The sequence below is a fragment of the Temnothorax americanus genome, unplaced genomic scaffold (assembly GCF_048541705.1).
Source record: "Temnothorax americanus isolate GAGA-0224 unplaced genomic scaffold, ASM4854170v1 Scaffold7, whole genome shotgun sequence".
Classification (NCBI taxonomy): Eukaryota; Metazoa; Arthropoda; class Insecta; order Hymenoptera; family Formicidae; genus Temnothorax; species Temnothorax americanus.
This window is the reverse complement of record NW_027509792.1, coordinates 6,059,415-6,080,704: the sequence shown is the minus strand read 5'-3', so window position 1 is coordinate 6,080,704 and position 21,290 is coordinate 6,059,415. Positions and strand designations below refer to the sequence as shown.

Genomic DNA, 21,290 nt, shown 5'->3' with positions numbered 1-21,290 from the left:
AAAATAACTGATACAATCTTTATTCAGAAGTACATATCTGTTACCCGTTTTGTGTTTCTATTACGTTTTTATTAATTTAACATGAACTTTTGTCGCGCATAGCCAATTTACCCTACTATTGGGGCAAGTTGGCTACAATGCAGCATGTTTGTATTTTACTTATTACAAAGAAACTATACAGTATACAGGAGCGTTCCTGGCATGAAAATGTAGAGAAAGGTTCTCTCTGTTATATTAGGACTGTTTAATCATGATAATTAGTTGTTTAAAAACTCAAATGCCAAAATTGTGAAAACAGTGTCAACGAGCCCCGGTCTCCCCTAATAAAGGTCTTATTGTAAATATTTTATCTATCAATAAAACGCAGATCTTAAATCTATAACATAGATCTAAAGAGAAAAGTAAACTTTGCAGGAAAACTTAGAATTTTACAGGAACTAATATATATAAAGATCAACTATTTATTTAAATTAAATCATTTTGGAATAATCGCCGGGACTATACTCTCTTCTCGCTGAGAATGTCTGCTATTAACTGGATATCTGCTATTGTATTCTGTATGATTACACTGATTGTGTATTCCAATTACGTCCAATTACCCAGAGAAACGAAAAAAGCTGAACCGTTTCTGTACGTGCTAGTTATCCTATTATTGAACCATTGTCTAAATGAGTTGGAGAAAAGTAAAAAAAAGGATGTGAGTATAACGTACTATTATTTCCTATATATTGCGTATATATAAGTTCATAAGATGCGCACACATGCACTTATTATGAAATTTAATTTCTTTGTCGTAGATCGCACACAATGATTTTATCGCATGCAATTTAAAAGTGGAATGTTTCCTAACATAACAACTACTACTTTACGCGTTTAAATCAGAATATTACTTCAAGTAAGAAATAGAATTTTAAAAATACTATGCTCTCGTGACAGTGATAAAAGAAAAAATTTCTATAAAGATAAAAAGCCTTAATGTTCCTTCTTTCTGAATTATATAAACCTTCTTGCACTTTTGAAACTTTCGTGGTAGAGAGAATCAGCACGAGAAAAAGACCTAACCGCGTATAATAACCCATCTTTAGAATGCATATTTAACCTGCGTTACCCATTAGAACAAAAAGTTTGAACGTAAAAGAAAAACAAATATTTCTCATTAACTTTTTCTTCTAATGTTTGAAATGTCTTTCTTTAACTGCCTAGTCTGTTACTTGTAAGCATAAATGTAATTAATGTGCTCAACGGAGAATAATGAAAGAAATAGATCCTAAAATCTCTGTTGAATCTAATACGTTCCAATTTTTTATTTTGGACAATTGTTTAAATCGACAAATTAATATGCAACGCTTTTTACACGTAGTAATTTACAAGGATGAATTCGTCGGTAAGTCTCCAATTTATCGCAATCAATGCAGTCGAACGCTCAATGAAATACGCATACGCACGCGCGGATGAAAAAGATCAAGGTGACGAGGGAAGATTGTTGCGGTGAGAAGCGAGCGAGATAGTATCGCACTAATTTTCCATCGATCAGTCGAGTTTACGCAGCAGTGCGAATGAGTTGTTGCTGCGTTTGCGTGCGCGGTAAAGCAACGTGCAATTCCGCAGAAACTTGACGTCGGAGCAAAATTGCGTTCGTCTATTTTTGCAAAACACGCGAAGCCATTTCTCTCACTTAGCGTGCCAAGTTTATATTAATAAAATACTTACGTTAAACTTTCAAAAGTGCTAAATAATTTAAACGAAAGTAAGATGGAATGGGAGAAAGTGCATCACTTATAACAACATTATCGTGCATGCACGCGATTCAAATAATTTCTTGAAGACGATTCATTACGACACGTAAAGACAAAGAAGAATCTTTCAGGAGGATTAACTGTAGATAAACGATTAGTTAAAAATGCCGGGAGATCATCTTCAAGTGCGCATCTTTCAAAAAATTTGCAAAATGCAAATAAAGAATAGTGCTTTATTAATCAACGGAACTGTGTCTAAACTGTGTGTCTAAAGAGAAAAACTTTATTATATGATTTATGTGCAATAAACTTATTTTACGCGACATAATTTTCACCAAGTGTTTAATTGAAAAAATACGACGACAATAATTATTTAAAACAATCAAACTCTATGTATGTTTGATATTGTTAGTGACAACATTTACAAAAGTAAAACTATATGTCATTAATTTAAAAACTACGTCTTTAACTGCTCTACATTTTTATTTCTTAAGAATAATATGCTGACACGCGTTTAAATAAAGATAAAAACAGAGATAAGCAGATACATGTTATTTTCCTACAGAATTTTCTGAAAATTATACTCATATGGATAAAAAAAATATTGCGCTCAGTTAATTGACTAATCATTTTGGTTAAGGTTTCTCACGAACAACGATAGACACATAAGAATACTCAAGGTCTGATTTTCCTTTCAAAACCAGTTCACACGTTGCTGTAAAAAAAACTCAGGCATTATCTAAAATCAATCAAATTATTGTAAATTACTCTTGCTTGTTCACAAAATAAAATAAAAACGTTAATTTATTTTTCACCAAGCTATAATTAATTTATATAACTTAATTTTGCGTAATCTAAATAATTTACTTGCAAGATTATTATATATATATATATATATTTTTTTAGTAAATTTATAAATATAATTTATAAAAATTAATAATTATATATTTAAAAGAATACTAAATTCATATTCTGTAATTAAATTCTCTCTCAATTTCTTATCGGCATTGTTAAAATTATTTCAGTCAATCATGAGTCAGACGCAAAATTATTCAGTCGATAATTATAAAAAATTCTGTAATTATTCTCTCGAAATAAAGAATTGATGCAGTTATTATTATGTATAAGGAAATGGAAGTAAAGTAAACAAAAATTGATAAAAATGCGATTTAATTTAATAAAATTAAACTAAAACCGTTGTTTATAATGTTGGTAAGAGATACATCATGTTCGAAAATAAACAGAATTAAAATTCTTCAATTAACTAATTCTCATTGTGACTGACAGGTAATTCTTCGAATATTCCGAAAGTTAGAATATCCGAACGTCAAATATAACAATTATCCAAGTACGAAATTTCTCACATCTTTTACACGGAACGTTTGAGTTAGTGCAGTGTTTGTTCATCAATACACTTCCGAAATGTCTTCGGGCATCGTCCTCTAGTTGTTTGAGTTAGTTGAGTCTTCATTAGACCGATGCAGCCACCCTTTTCGCGCAACACAGAAATTGACTCGCACACATTCCCCACGTCCGTCGCGTGAACGATAAATATAAAGCGATCAATCGCATGAGACCGAGAATCGGGCGAACAGGGAACCGCGAAAAAAAAAGTGAGAGAGCCTGAGATCATCCTTCCCACTTTGGATGCCCCCACGGAACATGCATCTTATACCTTTTAAGATGATCGTGCGATTCCACTGGAGAACGGTGACACGTGTTCGACCGTCAACATCGTATCTCCGATGAACCGGAAGCATCGCCGGAAAACGAGGTGCGGCCGACGCCGATGCCGAGAACGATGAAGACATCGACAATCATCAGCAGCAGCAGCAGCAGCGGCAACTTGTCAAGCATCGCCAGTTTCTCCCTTGTCTTCCCGGTCCCCTGCGAGAACCTCACCGATTACATCGGCCCCGATGTGCTCGCCGAACGATCGACCGGGTACCTATGGGACAGCAAGAACGTCACGTGTCTGGAACACGCGCCCAAGCTGACCAGGGCGATATACCTCAAAGTCATTGTGTTGACAGTTATGTCGGTTCTAAGCCTGGTCGGCAACGTGGCGACGATATACTCGATCACGAAGAATCGCCGGTGGCAGCGTGGCTGCTCGGCGATCTACACCCTGATCCTTCATCTGTCGGTGGCCGATCTGCTGGTCACCATCTTTTGCCTCGCCGGCGAGGCGATCTGGAGCTACAACGTCGAGTGGCTGTGGGGCAATGTCGCGTGCAAGATCTTCAAGTTCCTACAAATGTTCAGCCTGTACCTTAGTACTTTCGTCCTCGTGCTGATCGGCGTCGATCGATTTGTCGCTGTGCGATATCCCATGAAGGGTCTGAACACGTCTCAGAGGTGCTCGCGATTCGTCCTTTTCACTTGGCTGCTGTCTCTTGTGCTCGCCACTCCGCAGGTAAGACGATTTTGCCTTACGTACTTCAACTGTGAGTCGATAGAGATATGTAGACGATATATGTGATTCTGTTGTTTATATATATTCAGACGTTTAATTTTACAAATTGCACTTGTTGCAGTTATATATCGTAAAAGTGTTTTAATGTACATTATGCACGCTAACCATCAATTATTCGAAATTTATATATATATATATATATTTTTGAAAGGTTAAAATTATACTTTCATATCTTAAATTTTTATTCTATTAAATACATATATTCTTCGGTTTATAAAACTTATTATTATGAGATAGCGCACAAACTCAAACGTTTCCCGCAGAGCATTACAAATAATATTGTCTAATAAAGTAGCTATATATTAGAAAAATATAAAAAAAAAGCTCTCCTTTTGTATATTTCAAAATCCAACAGATATCTTATTCGTTTAGGTCTTAGGTTTTATTTTTCCAGTCATACTTTTCGCACAAATCTAGCGACGATTATCGCAAAGACACGTTCCAGGGGAACATGGGTATTACAGAAAACACGCGTTTTAAACCTTTACTCCTGATTTATGATATTATGCTAATATACATTATGCATTCAAAGCACACTTATTATCTCAGATTTTACGTATAAAGTAAAGAAACGATTTATATTTTAATCTTATGATTATTATTACATTAAAATCTGATAATTTGAAGCACGCTATGAAGACGTTTCTAAAAAGACGTAGTCAATCATTAAAATGTCACGTGCGTCGATTTTCTTGAAAATCAGCTTTTTATCTGACGATAGTTCACTACATAAAATTATATCTCCGACTCGGACAAATGGGTTCTCAGTTGAATATTAAATAGCGGTTATAAATGTCGTCAAGGCAGTTGATTGCTAGGAAAATGCCTATCGATAAACAAGTTTCGCATAGAAATATACGGCTCAAGATATTATTAATTATTTTAAAAATTCCATCGGAAACTTACATTATTTAATTTTACCTAACGCAATAACTTTATATCGACAAAAGAGTTAAAAGTTAAATCGCATTAGTAATGATCTAATCTGAACTATTGATAGAAATGTTGAAGGCTCATCCAGAACTGGATAATTGATAAATATCAAAGATCACACAAACCTGACAAGTAACAAACAAGTTTTTGCCTTTTAGTTATGACTTAAAGAACAAAGAGTCAAACATGTAGTGTTCACATTGCCTGTAGACAGAAAAAATTTAAGAAACGATAATCTACACCGATATATTTTGAATAATTCGTAATATTTTCCATAATTAATGTAGGATACCAAAAATCGCCTTTAAATAAGATATGTATAAATTTTCGTTTATATATATATATATATATATATGTTTTAAAATATTCAAGATATAAATTTGTTATTTTTTTGTCAATTAAAAGTAAAATTTATTTAATGTCATGTCACTCGTTACGATATTCATCACAAATGAAGGATATTTCTATGATAATGTCGTATAAGATAAAAACTCGTTGAGCAAATATCTTTTATTGCCTGTATTAATTCTAATTCTAATGTAATCAATGTAATCATACCAGCAAAAAATGTATCGGAATATGGCGGCTTTACTTTTTTTATCGTTAATAATTGCAATATACTAATTGGTATTACGCAATGTTACGCAGAATAGGCGTAGCTTATTTTAATTAATAAGTATATTAAATCTTTGTTGGAAAATTTCTTGGCTGTAATTGTATTAGGAGTTACAAACCACGTGTAAAACGCTGCGTAAATGTACGTAAATTTTCATTATAAGTTTTCCAACGAAATAACAGGAGCTGGATTTTCCAAGGAGAGAAATAACGAATCAGAGATGTTCTGATTTACATCAAGCTTCCGGGAATAGAGCGCAAAGTGTGCGCATTAATTATGATAGATAAGAAAATAATGTAACTTATATATAAAACATACACCTGTTATCGTAGCATGTATAGAAATAGATAATAAGCAGCAAGCATTATACAACAGATTCCTACTTGCATCGTGCTCATCATTAGTGTGCAAAACACAGTCTTGTACATCCCTCAAGGCACATATACATATAGTGTTCCAAAAAAAAAGAATTAACATTTCGCGAAATGTCTGTTATTGCTGGAGAGAACGTTTCGTATATTTCGTGAACTTATTTCAATTTCATCTTTACTCAACAGTTTGTAACTCCGCAGCATGTGTTCATGGAAACTTTTCAGCTTCCACTATTCGAGATATTGATCGTTCTTTCCAGAAGTTCTTATATATAATAAAGAATGCGTTTTCCACTTAACGATCACTGGCAATAATTAAATGCATGACATAACATTCGCGAAAATCCTTGTATTGACGATTTGATCGCATCTATAAATAATGCATTTTTATATCTTTTATAATAGTATATATTTCCAATGTAATTACTTCAGTGCAAAAACAACAAGTTAAATCATAAAATTTTTATTGTAAAAAATATTTATTCAAATAAAATTTTTATCCTAAAATATTTTATTTAGCAAAACTGCAGCAACAAAAACAGATATACAAAAATAGTGATGCGTTTTTCTGTTTAGCGGTCACTGGCAATTATACACGTGTCACAACATTCGCAAGAATGCCTACGTAAATTTCAATATATTTTTCTTCGAACTGGCTGTAATATATAAAACAAAGGCTTTTATCGTATAAAATAAATTAAATCACAAAAGTGTTTTTGCAGCTTTACTTGTGATCCATTTTATTCAGCAGTAAAAACATATACAGCAATCAAAAATATGATATAGTTACACGAATAACATTTGTCTAAATAAAAGTCTATCCTTTTTTTCGATGTATATATATCCAATTCTATACATATTCAAAACTGTTGGGACATATAGAAAGACTTAAAGAAAAGACTCAAATAGAAGTGGAAACAAAAATTACTTCCCAAAACAATTCGAGTGTTGTTTAAAAAACAGTATTACAAAATTTCGAGATCCCAAGGGATATCACTGAAATGTCTCCACGATCAACATGACAACGGTATACCGCGATCCCATTGTTCGGAAGGCATGCTTGAGCGATTGTCTCGCTCGATCCCGCCAATCACCCTATCCCCTGTCGTAGTTGGGTTCAATCCAATCGACTTGCCAGTCGACTTGGCAGTCAATTTGTCAGCGTCGGAAATAGGCTCGATTCTAGGCCTCGCCGTCTCGTCGTGAACACGTCTGCCAAAGTCTCCGCGTTCGCGTCTTCCCCTTCTTCTCCTCCTGCAGGACCTTGACCTGCACTCTCGTGACCTTCGTCGCGCATCTCTCCTGCTGCACCTGCAGGCGACCCTTCGACTGCGCCCAGCGGTCTCTCTGTTACGTCGTGCCCTGCCGCCTCTCGATCGATGAACCTTTCGCTGGCGATACAGATCCAGCATGCCGATCTCCTGAGCGGCCACCTCCTGCCGCGCAATTTTATTGTCGGTCGGCAAACTGTAATGACCACCGGTTTTCTTCAGGATGCCATAAGTGACGCCGCGCTTCAAAGCATTCTGTATCTGTGAGCAAGACAGCTTCGTGAATATATACATATATCAATCGTTCTACATTTTTTGTTATTTATTAAGAGACAGTCTTGTAGAAATGATGTCAGCAAAACTTTTTTTTGAATTGATTAATTCAAAATTTAGACTGCCTTAAAAAAACTTCTTACTTCACTCACTCTCGATATCATATAACATTCTATATTCGTATATTATATCAACTTTCTGGTTATATATGAAAATTAGTAAAAATGAGTTAAATAAGAGAAAAAAGAGAAACGAGAATGACAAAGAAGCGCTTTACAAATAATTTCTTTGAAGAGTGACATAGCATGTCTTCTACCTATTTATATATAGAAATGAAAAGCACAAGTAATGTTAGATGATTTAAATAATGACTTAGAACAGTGAGATAATAATCATGAGTAATTGCAGGAGTGCCGCAAACCTAGGCCGCGACAAAGTAATCGCGGTCGACAAACCAGACTTAACAAAACACGCAATAAATTTTCTTTTTAATTAGCAGACTAATAAATCACTATAGGATTAAATCATCAGCAAAATGTGCACTTTTACCGGAAAAATGCGCTGACGAGCATAGTTTGAATTACGCAGTTTTTAAGGACGCCAAAAAAAACAGATACCGCAAAAAATTTCAAAAGTTAACTCTTCGTCAATCGACGTCATGTTGAATAATGACACGCGGAAAAAACTTATTAATTTTAACGTGTATTACTAGAAAAAATTACACGCGCTGTAGATCGTTTGTAGTGTCGTAATGCAAACGGTGTGAAATAGTTAAAAATGTTTTTAAACCTGACGTCGTGCCACAGCAGATGGGATATTGTAAACGGATGAAATGTACTGAAGAATTTCTCGCGATGTAGATCCTGTGAGCTCACGAAGGTTCTTGATTGCGGCGATCACTAAACCGAGGATCTTCGCGGTCAGATGCACCATGATGATCGCGATGAGATTCTAAATTAACAAAGTTTGTACAATTTCATATGTCTTATTAATCAAATGGTTCTTTAGATATACGTAATTCGGAATCGATATATTGGCATTCAATATAAAGTAATTATACCGATAACTCACCCGGGAAAAAATACCTCTTATTTGTTCATATTAGTTCATATTAGTTCATATCAGTAGATACGTAATTATATATATGATCATATAAGAAATGGAAAATATAATCTTAAACAATATTATATGGCCATATATATATATGGCCATATGATATTATGAGCATATATGAGCATATATGATTATATACATATAATTATTTTACTTCAATGGAGTCATTGATATCTCTCACACGCGGTAGAGATGTATGTCTCCAGTGAAGAAAAAAAAACAGAATACTTCAAAGATCAGTACGCGTATTTCATATACGTATTAGCATACCTATAAAATAAGTAATGGCAGATGCGCCAAAGCGCGAGGTAGACGTTGCAATCCGATCGAGCGCTTTTCTGCTCTCGAGGAGAAACCGATGTTAGATAAGCCCAAGATTTAATAAGGCATCAGATGCTTCGACCGAACGGCAGATGCTGAAACTTCGAGATCGGTGCCCGTGTCCCGTAACCCGACGCGTTAGAGACGGAGAGGACGAAGATCGCGAGTCATCGCCCAGTTTCAAGGGAACAGGTTGTCGCGACCGAAGAAAGAAACGCGGTCCGTGTGGCGGAGATTGATGACAAACGTATATAACTCGTGACAAGCCGGGAGACAAACGGCCCGTTTAATTAATGCGCCTCCTCCTGTTCCACGAGTTTCTTTTCACGGTAACCTTCGTTTTATCTCCTGCCTCAATGTCCCGGCCTTATCGAGAAAGCACGGCGAATTTGGAACTTTTGGAAGTCAGCTGATCCGCTAAACGCGGTCACGTTTTCGCCTTTCGGTCAAAAGATCGAATCGATAAGCGGACGGTTTACAAATGAACGTCGAAAGTGTGTGATATTAGCTCATCCGCTCTGGTTCCTTAATTACATACATACTTTTATATAATTTTCTAAACGTAAAATAATATGATTTATTAAGCAGTTAAAAAAGGACATTTATTGATACATCATTAAGGGGATGCTAAAGCTAAGGCCGAACTTCCTCGACGTCGGTAATGTCAACTCTGTCAACTAAAAGCAAAGGCCGAACTGATATTGGAGACCTCGCGTGGTGACAACGCGAAACTCCGGTTTCAGTGTTACCAACTAATTTCAGGTTCTATGAAGGGGTGTATGTCCGTACACGTACACACACCACTGAATTGCTCACACGGACGCACGGTGGAGAGACATATGCTATAGACGCGGCAACGCCGCGCGGCGTTGCCGCGTCTTGGATTCTTTAGCAATACGGCCTGAACCTGAAAATGCTTTCTGGCCGTCCGCGTAGCAGAAGGCAGTAACGTATCAAGGCTGATAAGCACCCGCTTTTTATAAATTACATATATTCTTATGCACACATGCGTATATATATATATAAACATACACATAATAATTAGATAGATATTATATATATATATAATATCTATCTAATTATTATGTGTATGTTTATAATTGTCTGATGACAAATAATAACAGTAGCACAATTGAGAATGTGAATTAGTATACATAGTATATATTGACGCGGGCAATATTAGACTTGGCAATTTACTGCATCTCTTGCACCTTAAATAATTTTTTTCTTGTAATGTAAATGAATGATGTAAAACTATTTCAAAGGATCTATCGATCCATTCTTGATGGAATAAAACAATAACTTCTATAACACAAATGCAATAAATATTAAATTTATATAGTATTGATTTATATAACTAATTTTATTATGTCTTTATATATATATAGAAAAATATACACTCAGTCTTAGCATCAGAGTAGAGTGTAACGCAGCTGATGAACAGTATACATAACAAATTGAATAAAAATCTGAATTATTATAACATAATGATATTAATAATTAAGATTTTTATTCAGTTTATTGTTAATTATCTATAACTGCATAACGTGTGCAGTTTACGCCGAAGCGGCTGTTTTAACGCGAGCGATATGTTTCGTCGACGGATGATTAGCTAATTATGATTGTATACAGAATACTGGATATTTTCGTAAAGTATCGTTGCCTCGCGAATAAAGTCGAAGGACCGTCGAGAAGAGGAAGCTCGCGGTGCTTTCATTTCCCTTCCGAGTGCGCTTTTCAATCTTTTATCCGTTTTTGCCCTCGTCTTCGTTTCCATTGTTAGTATGCGACAGCCGTTACTGCACTCCATGAAGAGTATCATTGCTTTGTCGAATAATACATAAGCAAAAGAGATGTTTTTCCTTGTGCTTAGAAATCCAAACAGATTTGATTTCGAGAATCATAAAGAAATTGTATTGTGTTACTTTCTTTCCATCGCGGCGAGTACCTAATCGTTTTTATACATTTATAGTTTACAAGTATACACAGAGTACTTGAAAAGAAAGAAAAAAGGTGATCGTCGCGTTTTTTTTTCACAGAGGCGGGCAAACGTGTAACTGTGTTCACGTTGCCCGACTAAATCAAACTCAAATGCTACTAAGTATATAGTTTTTATCCATCGGGACTTTAGGGTGCCGCGAATGCTGATATCAAGAATAATTATGATTTATCTTAGTGGAGTACGTACATCTTTTCGGCTTAGAAACGAAGACGATGACGATCAAACGAACGCTTCCGTTCTTGTCCCAAAATTGTTTTCGTTTTCTCTTGTAGCGAACGTTTCGAGGAATTTGCTTACGACGGTTCGTTAGCGGTAATTAACGATTATACGGAGCCGTCATATTTTCCACAACGCGTCGGGAAAAAATTGAATGGTTTCTATATGTATTCAGAGAATGTTGATTCATCATATTATTCTTTCAAACTTGCTTTCTCCTTTTAAAAATTTACACCAAGAGAAACTTTTGTTACATATTACTTTATTTTGATTTTTTTTAACATCTTTATTTTTTAAAAAAGAAACGAAAACCGTAGAAGAAAATTATTAAACTTATCTTTATCGTGTTGGAAATTCATTCAATTTTATCGCTACGTGTCTCAACTTCTCTTGTTAAAAACAAAAACTAATTTATAGCTTTATGATTTTACATATAATTGTTAAATTTCAGTTTTGTCAGATGCGATTTGTGCGAGCTTATTTCGTGGAGCAAATATTTTGTTGCGTTTTGGAGAAAGTGTTCATCCGATCATTAGCGAAGCGACGCGATCCATTTATATTCGATCACGAGGGACTATGCGCAAATTTTCGCATTATTTGCGGATTTTATAACTTTATTGACAAATATAAGATCTAAGATCTTTCGCATAACTGATTTACGATTAAACTTGCGCTTTATTGAGGCTCAGATGTACACCCGTCTGTATCACGTCAATAAAAATCTGGCTGCAAAACGTGTATGAATTCATTCGTTTAGCAAAGGATGCGCGTTGACCTTAGAAGTGCTCGTTGGAATTTCATCCGGAGGGAAAAAACTTTGTCGCATTTTTTTAATCTTTCTGATTCTCAAAATACATTCTTCGTGTATATTTTATATTTTTTGTGCAATGCTCATAATATTATTTGATTTTTGTAGATTAATTTTCTTTTCATGAAATATATTTTGGCAACTATGCCGTCTATAGAAAGAAATCTGTCGGACCTGTGCTAACTCGGACCACGTGCGTTTCTGACGTTTAAATATTAGTGAAATTCGGTTAGAGAGAGTGATTGAATTCTCTTAGAAAACAAAAAAATGACCTGTCTCATTTTTTGATAGAAATTCGATAGAGATGCTAAATATTAATTTATTAGGTGCGTTCGGGAAGACGCTATTAGTGCTTATTTTATCCTTGTTTTACACCTGATGAAGCGATAAAGATAGAATGATGCAATAGCGCTATAGCGCGCTTCCCGAACACAGCCATTGTGTTATAAATTCGACGTTCGCTTTTCGCGTGAGACTAGCTGGCATCGGCTTCCTATCTCGCTAAACGGGCCTTTTTCAGTAGGATACGTTTCTTTCATTATAATATAGAGAGGAGAAGAATAAGCTATATAGGGATAGGTACACATACATTTTGTACGACAATACCGGGGGTCTATCGTTTGTATAATACGATTATTTTTTCTCTGGGCCCGGAGCTTCGTCCACGATGACGATATCGCGGACACGGAATGTCTCCAGGATCGTGCTCCGATTACTTTGTACTAAGAATAATTTTGCATAAATTTCTTTTGTGCCTTTTATATCACATGTATTTTTCAAGCAAAGTTCATTTGTAGAATTTACGCGATGGAAGATATATATAGGGCGTACCGCGCCAAATCGGACACCATTTGGGTTTTGCATCTCCGATTTTTTTGAAAATTTTTTATGTTATAGTATTAGTTGAAAGAAGCCTCCATGATTTTTTTTAAATTTTTTTGTCGAACCGTTTTCAAAATATCGATTTTTGAAAAATTACGTTACTTTTTTTTTAAACGCCCATAATTTTACGAAAAATGGGCCAAAAAAATAGAACGTTTTTTTCAAATTTTTTTTTAAACACGATAAAAAAGATCAAAAAATTTTTTCAAACTGTGTTTCTATAAAATTTACAAATTGACAAAAATTTTTGATTTACAAAAAACACGTACTGATCGATTTTCTCCAAAATTTTTTGTAAAAAACTATCATCGATTTCACAACTTTTAAGCCTAAATTTATAATGAGATAATAACGGGATCTATTTTTTTTTTTTAATTTTTTAATTTCTATTTTTTATTTATCCGTGCTGAAAAATATCTGAAAAGAAAAAATAATTTACACAGGAACTACTATTAATAATTATCTAAGACATAGTGATTACTTACTAAATAGTTTACAAATTGATTTCAGAAAAAAATACAGTGAAATTAAAGCGTTTATTATTTATGCTTGATAAATTTTTTTTTATTAAGTAGCGTTTATTTTTTTACACGTTTAAATATTTTAAAAATTCGAGATTCAACAGATGATGAAAATTGTTTAAATCTCAAAGTGCCTTCGCCGTCTGGAATTACACAATGATATTTCTGCGTTCCTGTTATTGTCTTAGCTCTAATATATCGCTTGTCTAATGATTCTTTGCTCTGAATATAATCTTTGTTAGAGAAGAATTGCGCATAGATATTTGGCAAATTTTCCGACGGAGCACCTCAACAATTTAAAAATTATAAAAATTTTGTAAATCTTAATTTTCATGAAGAAGACTTTGGCGGAATGGCATTATTTTGCAACAGCTCATGGCAAAGGTTCTTGTGATGGAGTAGAAGGAACTGTTAAGAGAATAGCGGCACGAGCAAGTCTTCAACTTCCATATGACGAACAAATCTCAACTCCTCAAGAACTATATAACTGGGCGATAAAATTAAATTCTTTGCCAAATATCTATGCGCAATTCTTCTCTAACAAAGATTATATTCAGAGCAAAGAATCATTAGACAAGCGATATATTAGAGCTAAGACAATAACAGGAACGCAAAAATATCATTGTGTAATTCCAGACGGAGAAGGCACTTTGAGATTTAAACAATTTTCATCATCTGTTGAATCTCAAATTTTTAAAATATTTAAACGTGTAAAAAAATAAACGCTACTTTAATAAAAGAAATTTATCACGCATAAATAATAAACGCTTTAATTTCACTGTATTTTTTTCTGAAATCAATTTGTAAACTATTTAGTAAGTAATCACTATGTCTTAGATAATTATTAATAGTAGTTCCTGTGTAAATTATTTTTTCTTTTCAGATATTTTTCAGCACGGATAAATAAAAGATAGAAATTAAAAAATCGAAAAAAAATAGATCCCGTTATTATCTCATTATAAATTTAGGCTTAAAAGTTGTGAAATCGATGATAGTTTTGTACAAAAAATTTTGGAGAAAATTGAACAGTACGTGTTTTTTGTAAATCAAAAATTTGTGTCAAAAATTTCAAAATCTTATAGAAATACAGTTAAAAAAAATTAAAAAAAAATTAAAAAAAAAAAAAAAACGTTCCATTTGGCCCATGTTTCGTAAAGTTATGAGCGTTTAAAAAAAAATAACGTAATTTTTCAAAAATCGATATTTTGAAAACGGTTCGACAAAAAAATTTGAAAAAAATCATGGAGGCCTCTTTCAACCAATACTATAACATAAAACATTTTCAACAAAAATCGAAGATGCAAAACCCAAATAGTGTCCGATTTGGCGTGGAACGCCCCATATATAAACACATGGTGTGTGTGAGTTTGTTACTACGTTTACGCGAGCGTTACTTCTACTGTAGTAATTTACGATAATTCCTTCGCGTAAACGGGATTTTGTAGTAACTTAAGATAATTCACTCCGCGTAAACGAGTAATATATCGTAAGTTACTACAGAAGTAACGCTCGCGTAAACGTAGTATGTGTGTGTGTGTGTGTGTGTGTGTGTGTGTGTGTGTGTGTGTGTATATATACATCTTCCATTGCATAAATTCTGCAAATGCACTTTGCTTGAAAAATACATATGATATAAAGGCACAAAATAAAAATTTATGCAGAATTATTCTTATTGTTCTAGTACAAAGTAATAGGAGCATGATCCTGGAGAAGTCCCATGTCCGTGATATCGTCATCGTGGACGGGGCCTGGGGCCCACAGAAAAAAAATAAAAATAATATATTTATGTGCGTATGCGTATCGTGCTCGTGCGATTGCGTGTGCGTGTGTATGAATATGTATGTTCAATTGCATTACGGTTTTATATGTAATATTATTTACTTTCGACAGTAACAATAGAAAAAATAACATATATTTCATTTATATATGTATTTTCGTTTACATTTCTCAACATTTTATCAACAAAATAATAAACAGAGTTTTTTGTCCTAAATAACATTACCGTTTTTCTTTTTGAAATATAACCTAGAATTCCAAAAAGTCCTGATTTTACCATACTAAGTGTACGCTACCCAGTGTACTAAGAGAGAGAGGGACAGCAATGAGAGAGGGAAAGAGGGAGAGGGAGAGAGAGAGAGAGAGAGAGGAATAAATGGGTGCATGCAAATTACATACATAGAGAAAGGAATAATAATACGAGAGATATCTGTCCTTGTCTAACGAGGCATCTGTACGACATATCTGTCAAAGCTCGTTCTTTGAAACGGCTTCATAGATCGCAAAATCCTTTTACAGGAGTAAAGTTTAGGTACTAATGAAGGGTGGGATTGTAAAATAATTAGTAATAATTAAAAAAAATGTAAAATTGCCTAACGAGATATCTGTACCACATGGGCCCGATTCTCTAACGAGAAACATATGCACAAACACTGCTCTAACAGAAAGGCTGCAAATTGATTTGCTCTCTGTCGCACAGTTTTTAGCCAATAAGCTTGCAGCTTTTCTGTTAGAGCAGAGTTTACGCATACGTTTGTAGATAGAAAATCGGGCCCCATATCTGTCAAAGCTCGTTATTTGAAACGGCTTCATAGATCACAAAATCCTTTTACAGGAGTAAAGTTTAGGTACTAATGAAGGGTGGGATTGTAAAATAATTAGTAATAATTGAAAAAAATGTAAAAATGTCTAACGCGATATCTGTACCACATATATCTTTCAAAGCTCGTTTTTTGAAACGGCTTCATAGATCGCAAAATCCTTTTACAGGAGTAAAGTTTAGGTACTAATAAAGGGTGGGATTGTAAAATAATTAATAATAATTGAAAAAAATGTAAAAATGTCTAACGCGATATCTGTACCACATATCTTTCAAAGCTCGTTCTTTGAAACGGCTTCATAGATCGCAAAATCCTTTTACAGGAGTAAAGTTTAGGTACTAATGAAAGGTGGGATTGTAAAATAATTAGTAATAATTGAAAAAAATGTAAAAATGCCTAACGAGATATCTGTATCATATATCTGTCCTGGTTCGATTGCTGTGTAGAAACCAGACAATGTAGCCAACCCCGAAACTGCCCACAGCTGCGTGCGCCATCTCGCCATCTCTCGCAAGATCCGTGAACTACTGCTGTGACATAATTGCTGCTCTGCGTGAATATTTTTGTGAAAAATATACACGATCGTTTCAAAGCTCTCATTTTTATTCCAGGCTTTCAATCTCAATTTCAAAGGTACTTTATTGTTTGTGCACGTCTTCTGAAGGGTGGGAAAGTTTAATTTCGTACATATTACGTATACAACTGTTTATATCAGAAAATAAGGTTTTGAGGTGACAGCATTTAAAAATTTTTTTCAATTATTACTAATTATTTGACAATCCCACCCTTCATTAGTACCTCTACTTTACTCCTGTAAAAGGATTTTGCGATCTGTAAAGCCGTTTCAAAATGAGAGCTTTGAAATGAATTGTCGGTAATTTGGACGGCTTTAGCATCCCCTTAAGCCTGATCTACAATGTGCTCTTTGCTTTCTGTTTTTTGCTCTTAACCTGTTTGCGACTATCCCGTATTTCGCAATTGCGTCGCGTAACGCGATGTTTTTTGTTCTCTGTCGCCTAAGATAAAAATTAACGAACTTCAGAAGAGACAAAAAACATCACGTTACGCGACGGAATTGCAAAATACGGGATAGTCGCAAAGAGGTTAAGAGCAAAAAACAGAAAGCAAAGAGCACATTGTAGATCAGCCTTAAATGAGCGGAGAGTGTTCGACATTTAACATTTAATGTCGCAAACTTTCATGTATAGTATTTATCAAAAAGGCACAATTCCTTTCTGATTTAAAATAAATATTTAGATAAAGTATATAATTATATTATATGAAATATATAATTACATAAACATTTAGATAAAAATGTATAAATACTTAGAATAAATTATTACAGATGAAATTTTCAAATTATTTATCCTTAAACTTAATAAAAATAATTAAACTGCGCATTGCCAAGTCCAAGTTTATTTTAACTTTCCGTTTAAATTAATAATAAAAAAAAAACACATAAAAACACATGTTAACATCTTACGAATATCTTTTCGCAGAACGTCTTATATATATATTAGCTAATTTATTTAGGTTTTTACGCAAATCTCTCTCTCTCTCTCTCTTTGAACTTTTGGACTCCGCGCGAATTCTGTATTCTCTGTCGTATCCGCAGCAAGCGGATACCTAAATCAACATACTCTATCATTATTTCATCCACGTAATTCGCTAATATATTAATGTCCGCATATATTTATATACCCAATTTATTTTAACAGATCGCGGTATTTCATGTTGCGCAAGGACCATTCGTCGAAGTATTTACGCAATGCGTGACACACGGCGTTTACACCGAACCCTGGCAGGAACAGTTATACGCAAGTTTCAGCCTGTTCTTTATGTTCCTCCTGCCATTAGCAATTTTAATCACCACATACGTATCCACGGTAGTCACTATTTCCCGTAAGTATTCTTCTACACGTTACGCAAATTTATATACTTGCAGTGAACGCGCGATTCGCTATTCGCATCTGTAACTTTTCGATAATCTTATTTATACGATCTTATATATTCGACAATATACAGAGTGTCCGGTAATAATAATAATTCGCAATATACTTGGGAATGGGATGTCTCTTCTCGCCGCGCGCTTCTACTTACTAGAGTAGATTGGCCGATCTTTTTCAATTAATTTCTTAGTAAGTATATATTTGCGAATTTCGCAAAATGGTAGAAGACTTTTCTACTCGGTTTAACTCACTCCACTTGCATACAAGAGGTTCGCCAATTATTACCGGCCACCCTGTATATAATCTTTTATATTCTTCGTCATCTTAAAAAATTCTTCTTATATCTATATATACCTTAAAGGTGTGAAGAATCGCGTCCCCAGTTTTTCAAATCAACTACAGCGTTGTTGTTACCTACTATTAAACGTGTCAGTTAAAAATGTTGTGACTATCAGTCAATTAAATTACTTTATTAAAAACTCAATAAATCGAATTGCTACTTTTATTTTATATCTAAAAATACATCATTTCCCTATTTAAAACTTTAAATCCTGTTTTCCCTAAATTTATAATAATAGAGATATGTTTCTTCATCTCTAAGGTACAGGTATATTCTTCGCGAACGATAATCATATATTCGATAATTTATTTTAGTAATTAAAGAAATATCCGCGGCGGTAACGTACAGATATATTCTTCGATAATTATATATTTGATAATTTAGTTTAGTAATTAAACAAATGTCCAAAATTGAAATTGGACTGGATTTCACGGACAAAATTTTATTGTTTATTTCTAGAACGTTGCAAAATATATATTTGGTGTTCTAAATTTCGTGAGCGTAGCTTACAACACGGTCTACGAAAATAAATCAATAGAAAGAAAAAGTGGAGAAGACAACTATCAAAAATTTATATATACATATATGTATATATAATTATTGTCATTGTAGTAATATAATATTATAATAGACAAATAAGCGCTAAATAATGTGTCTATAGTTATATATCTAACGAAATATCTTGTTCCAGGAAGTCAGAGAACTTTCAAAATGGAACCAACGAGAACGTACAGAGACAGCGACTTAAATAGGAGAAGACTGATCCACCGGGCAAAAGCGAAGTCACTACGCCTCAGCGTCGTTATCGTAGTGGCATTTCTAATTTGGTGGACGCCGTACTACACGATGATGATAATTCTCCTGTTTGTCAATCCGGACGATCACGTTAGTACTATATTTTTGATCGGAGCAGAGCAGAGGGATTAGATTGGTCTATATATACACATTGAAAAGTCAACGTCGTACGCTAACAAACGAATGCCTTTCAGCTCAGCGAGGAGCTGCGGAACGGAATATTTTTCTTCGGTATGAGCAACAGCTTGGTAAATCCCTTGATATATGGAGCGTTTCATCTTTGGCCGCAGAGACAACGGCAGGGCTCTTATCATAGGTGAATAGAATTTACGAGACCGTTCGATGTGCCGTGTATATCTCGTAAAATCCCTTTCGCGCGTTTTGCTACAATGTAACTCGCGTGTTATGACGAACGTAATACGCACGTATCGCGACGCGATTAAGCTTTTATACGATTTAAACGCCGCGGATTCGTAACGAAGAGACACAATTAAGTTTCTAATGGAAAAAAAGGAAATTAAACCGTCTTGATATTTTGCACGAAATGTGTCTAATTATTGGTACTATCCATTAGTTGCAGGTCTGACGCTTCGTCGGTTCAACGAAACAACATGAAGAGACGCGAAACGAAAATGTCACTCCTCTCTCATCAGGATAGCGGCAGTAAAGTGATCGAGCCTACGCATCAGCAGCATCAGATGTAATAATTTTTTTTCAACGTAGATTTTATATCTCATGTAAAAGCGACGTATGTACGTCGTCGTGTAACGAGAAGCAACAGCGTAATATAAAAAGATGAAATACACATTACACGAAAGATAAAAAATAAGAAAGAAAGCATTACTGCGTTCGTCACGTCAAGTATCGTTCTTAATTGAGGATTTTTACAAGCGAAAATTAACATTAATTTTCTATTTATATGAAGAAAAAAAATGTTAAATGTCAAATAATAAGTAAGCTTACTTATTTCAATATAATATATACTGAAAAAATATTAATAAGCCAAAATAAAAGTTTTATATTTATTTCTTAAATTGAAATTCTAATTGACATTAAAAATATTTGCGCGCACGTCTGTTGATTTAGATCTAATTTAGGCGCAAAAATATTGTTGCATTTGTAATTAGTGCGTATACGTCGAAATACAGATTTAGTACATATTATTTAGTAATAATATTATTAATAAAATTTTAAAAATAACGTTACATAATAAAGTGGCATTTTTACTAATTCTTCGTGTAACGTGCAATTGAAGAACTTCGCTCATAAATAGCAATGTGCAAAAACACGGATATTTCGTGTGTATATATAGTGTAATTATATTATAAGTTTATAGCGCGAAGCTATAGAAAAAGAAAGAACTGAAAATTAGAATACATTATTAACACGTACGCATAATATTGTCTGTGAAAAATGTTTCTTAAAGAAACGAATGTTATACAACGCCGAAAAAAATAAAGATAATAATATATATCATTTATAAGTATATATAGTTTAAAAATAAATTGTTTATACGTGACATATATTTTAATAAATGTAATAATTCGAATTTTATTTTATCTACATATAGCGCAACCACTTTATATTCATTTTACTTATAGATCATCTTAGAATTTCACAGTTAATTTACTTCTTCTCTGCATACTTTCCTGATACGTTGTCGATTTCTCAATTTCAATTTTTGCAATTTACAAGAGAAATCAAAATAAATTCATTTGTTCTTTATTTGAGAGATCAAAATAAATTCCTTAATATCGGCCAATCAGCGCTATCTCTTATCCGAATATGTATTCGCACATTCTATTATTATCGAGAATTAAATAATTCAAACTTTTGCAATTTGCAAAATAATAATTCTGAATATTATTCTGATAACCAGGATATTTACGATCGATATTTTTATTGCTGTCGGTAATATTAACCATCGATAATGTAATGCCCTTCAGATTAATTTCACACTTTCCTGCACGAGGTCGCCAAACTAATTTCAATTGCACAATGCCAGCAACCAGCAACAGCACACGGCCCGACGCCCGACACTTGCGTGATTCCGCGCTGTCGCGGTCGTCG

At 33.9% G+C, this 21,290-nt stretch overlaps 2 protein-coding genes across 6 annotated transcripts; one reads left to right on the top strand and one right to left on the bottom strand.

Moving 5' to 3' along the window:
* Window positions 1-1,524: 1,524 nt before the first annotated feature.
* On the top strand, window positions 1,525-20,783 carry Crzr (corazonin receptor). Of its 3 annotated transcripts, none has more exons than XM_077422280.1 (6): window positions 1,525-2,129; window positions 3,024-4,152; window positions 17,855-18,038; window positions 19,117-19,310; window positions 19,415-19,536; window positions 19,795-20,783. In XM_077422280.1, the coding sequence occupies exons 2-6, from the start codon at window positions 3,526-3,528 to the stop codon at window positions 19,922-19,924; spliced, it is 1,257 nt and encodes a 418-aa protein (XP_077278406.1). In that variant the 5' UTR covers window positions 1,525-2,129; window positions 3,024-3,525; the 3' UTR covers window positions 19,925-20,783. The 3 variants fall into 3 exon arrangements, with proteins under 3 accessions (XP_077278406.1, XP_077278405.1, XP_077278404.1); XM_077422279.1 differs by having other exon boundaries at window positions 1,525-2,165; XM_077422278.1 differs by lacking the exon at window positions 1,525-2,129 and having other exon boundaries at window positions 2,639-4,152.
* On the bottom strand, window positions 4,456-21,266 carry LOC143906296 (uncharacterized). 3 transcript variants are annotated; one of them, XM_077422284.1, is made up of 3 exons: window positions 21,143-21,266; window positions 8,466-8,627; window positions 4,456-7,664 (listed from the first exon to the last, which is right to left on the bottom strand). In XM_077422284.1, the coding sequence occupies exons 1-3, from the start codon at window positions 21,143-21,145 to the stop codon at window positions 7,146-7,148; spliced, it is 684 nt and encodes a 227-aa protein (XP_077278410.1). In that variant the 5' UTR covers window positions 21,146-21,266; the 3' UTR covers window positions 4,456-7,145. The 3 variants fall into 3 exon arrangements, with proteins under 3 accessions (XP_077278410.1, XP_077278411.1, XP_077278412.1); XM_077422285.1 differs by having other exon boundaries at window positions 21,109-21,249; XM_077422286.1 differs by lacking the exon at window positions 21,143-21,266 and adding an exon at window positions 9,060-9,725.
* Window positions 21,267-21,290: the final 24 nt, after the last annotated feature.

Bases quoted from the DNA above. Each gene is read 5' to 3' on its own strand.
- Crzr (XM_077422280.1), top strand. From the start codon at position 3,526: ATGCCGAGAACGATGAAGACATCGACAATCATCAGCAGCAGCAGCAGC. The intron at 18,039-19,116 runs GTAAGTATTCTT...ATCTTGTTCCAG, and splicing joins CACGGTAGTCACTATTTCCC to GAAGTCAGAGAACTTTCAAA. The intron at 19,537-19,794 runs GTGAATAGAATT...ACTATCCATTAG, and splicing joins CGGCAGGGCTCTTATCATAG to TTGCAGGTCTGACGCTTCGT.
- LOC143906296 (XM_077422284.1), bottom strand. The intron at 7,665-8,465 runs GTTTAAAAACAT...TCTTGCTCACAG, and splicing joins CTGCTGTGGCACGACGTCAG to ATACAGAATGCTTTGAAGCG.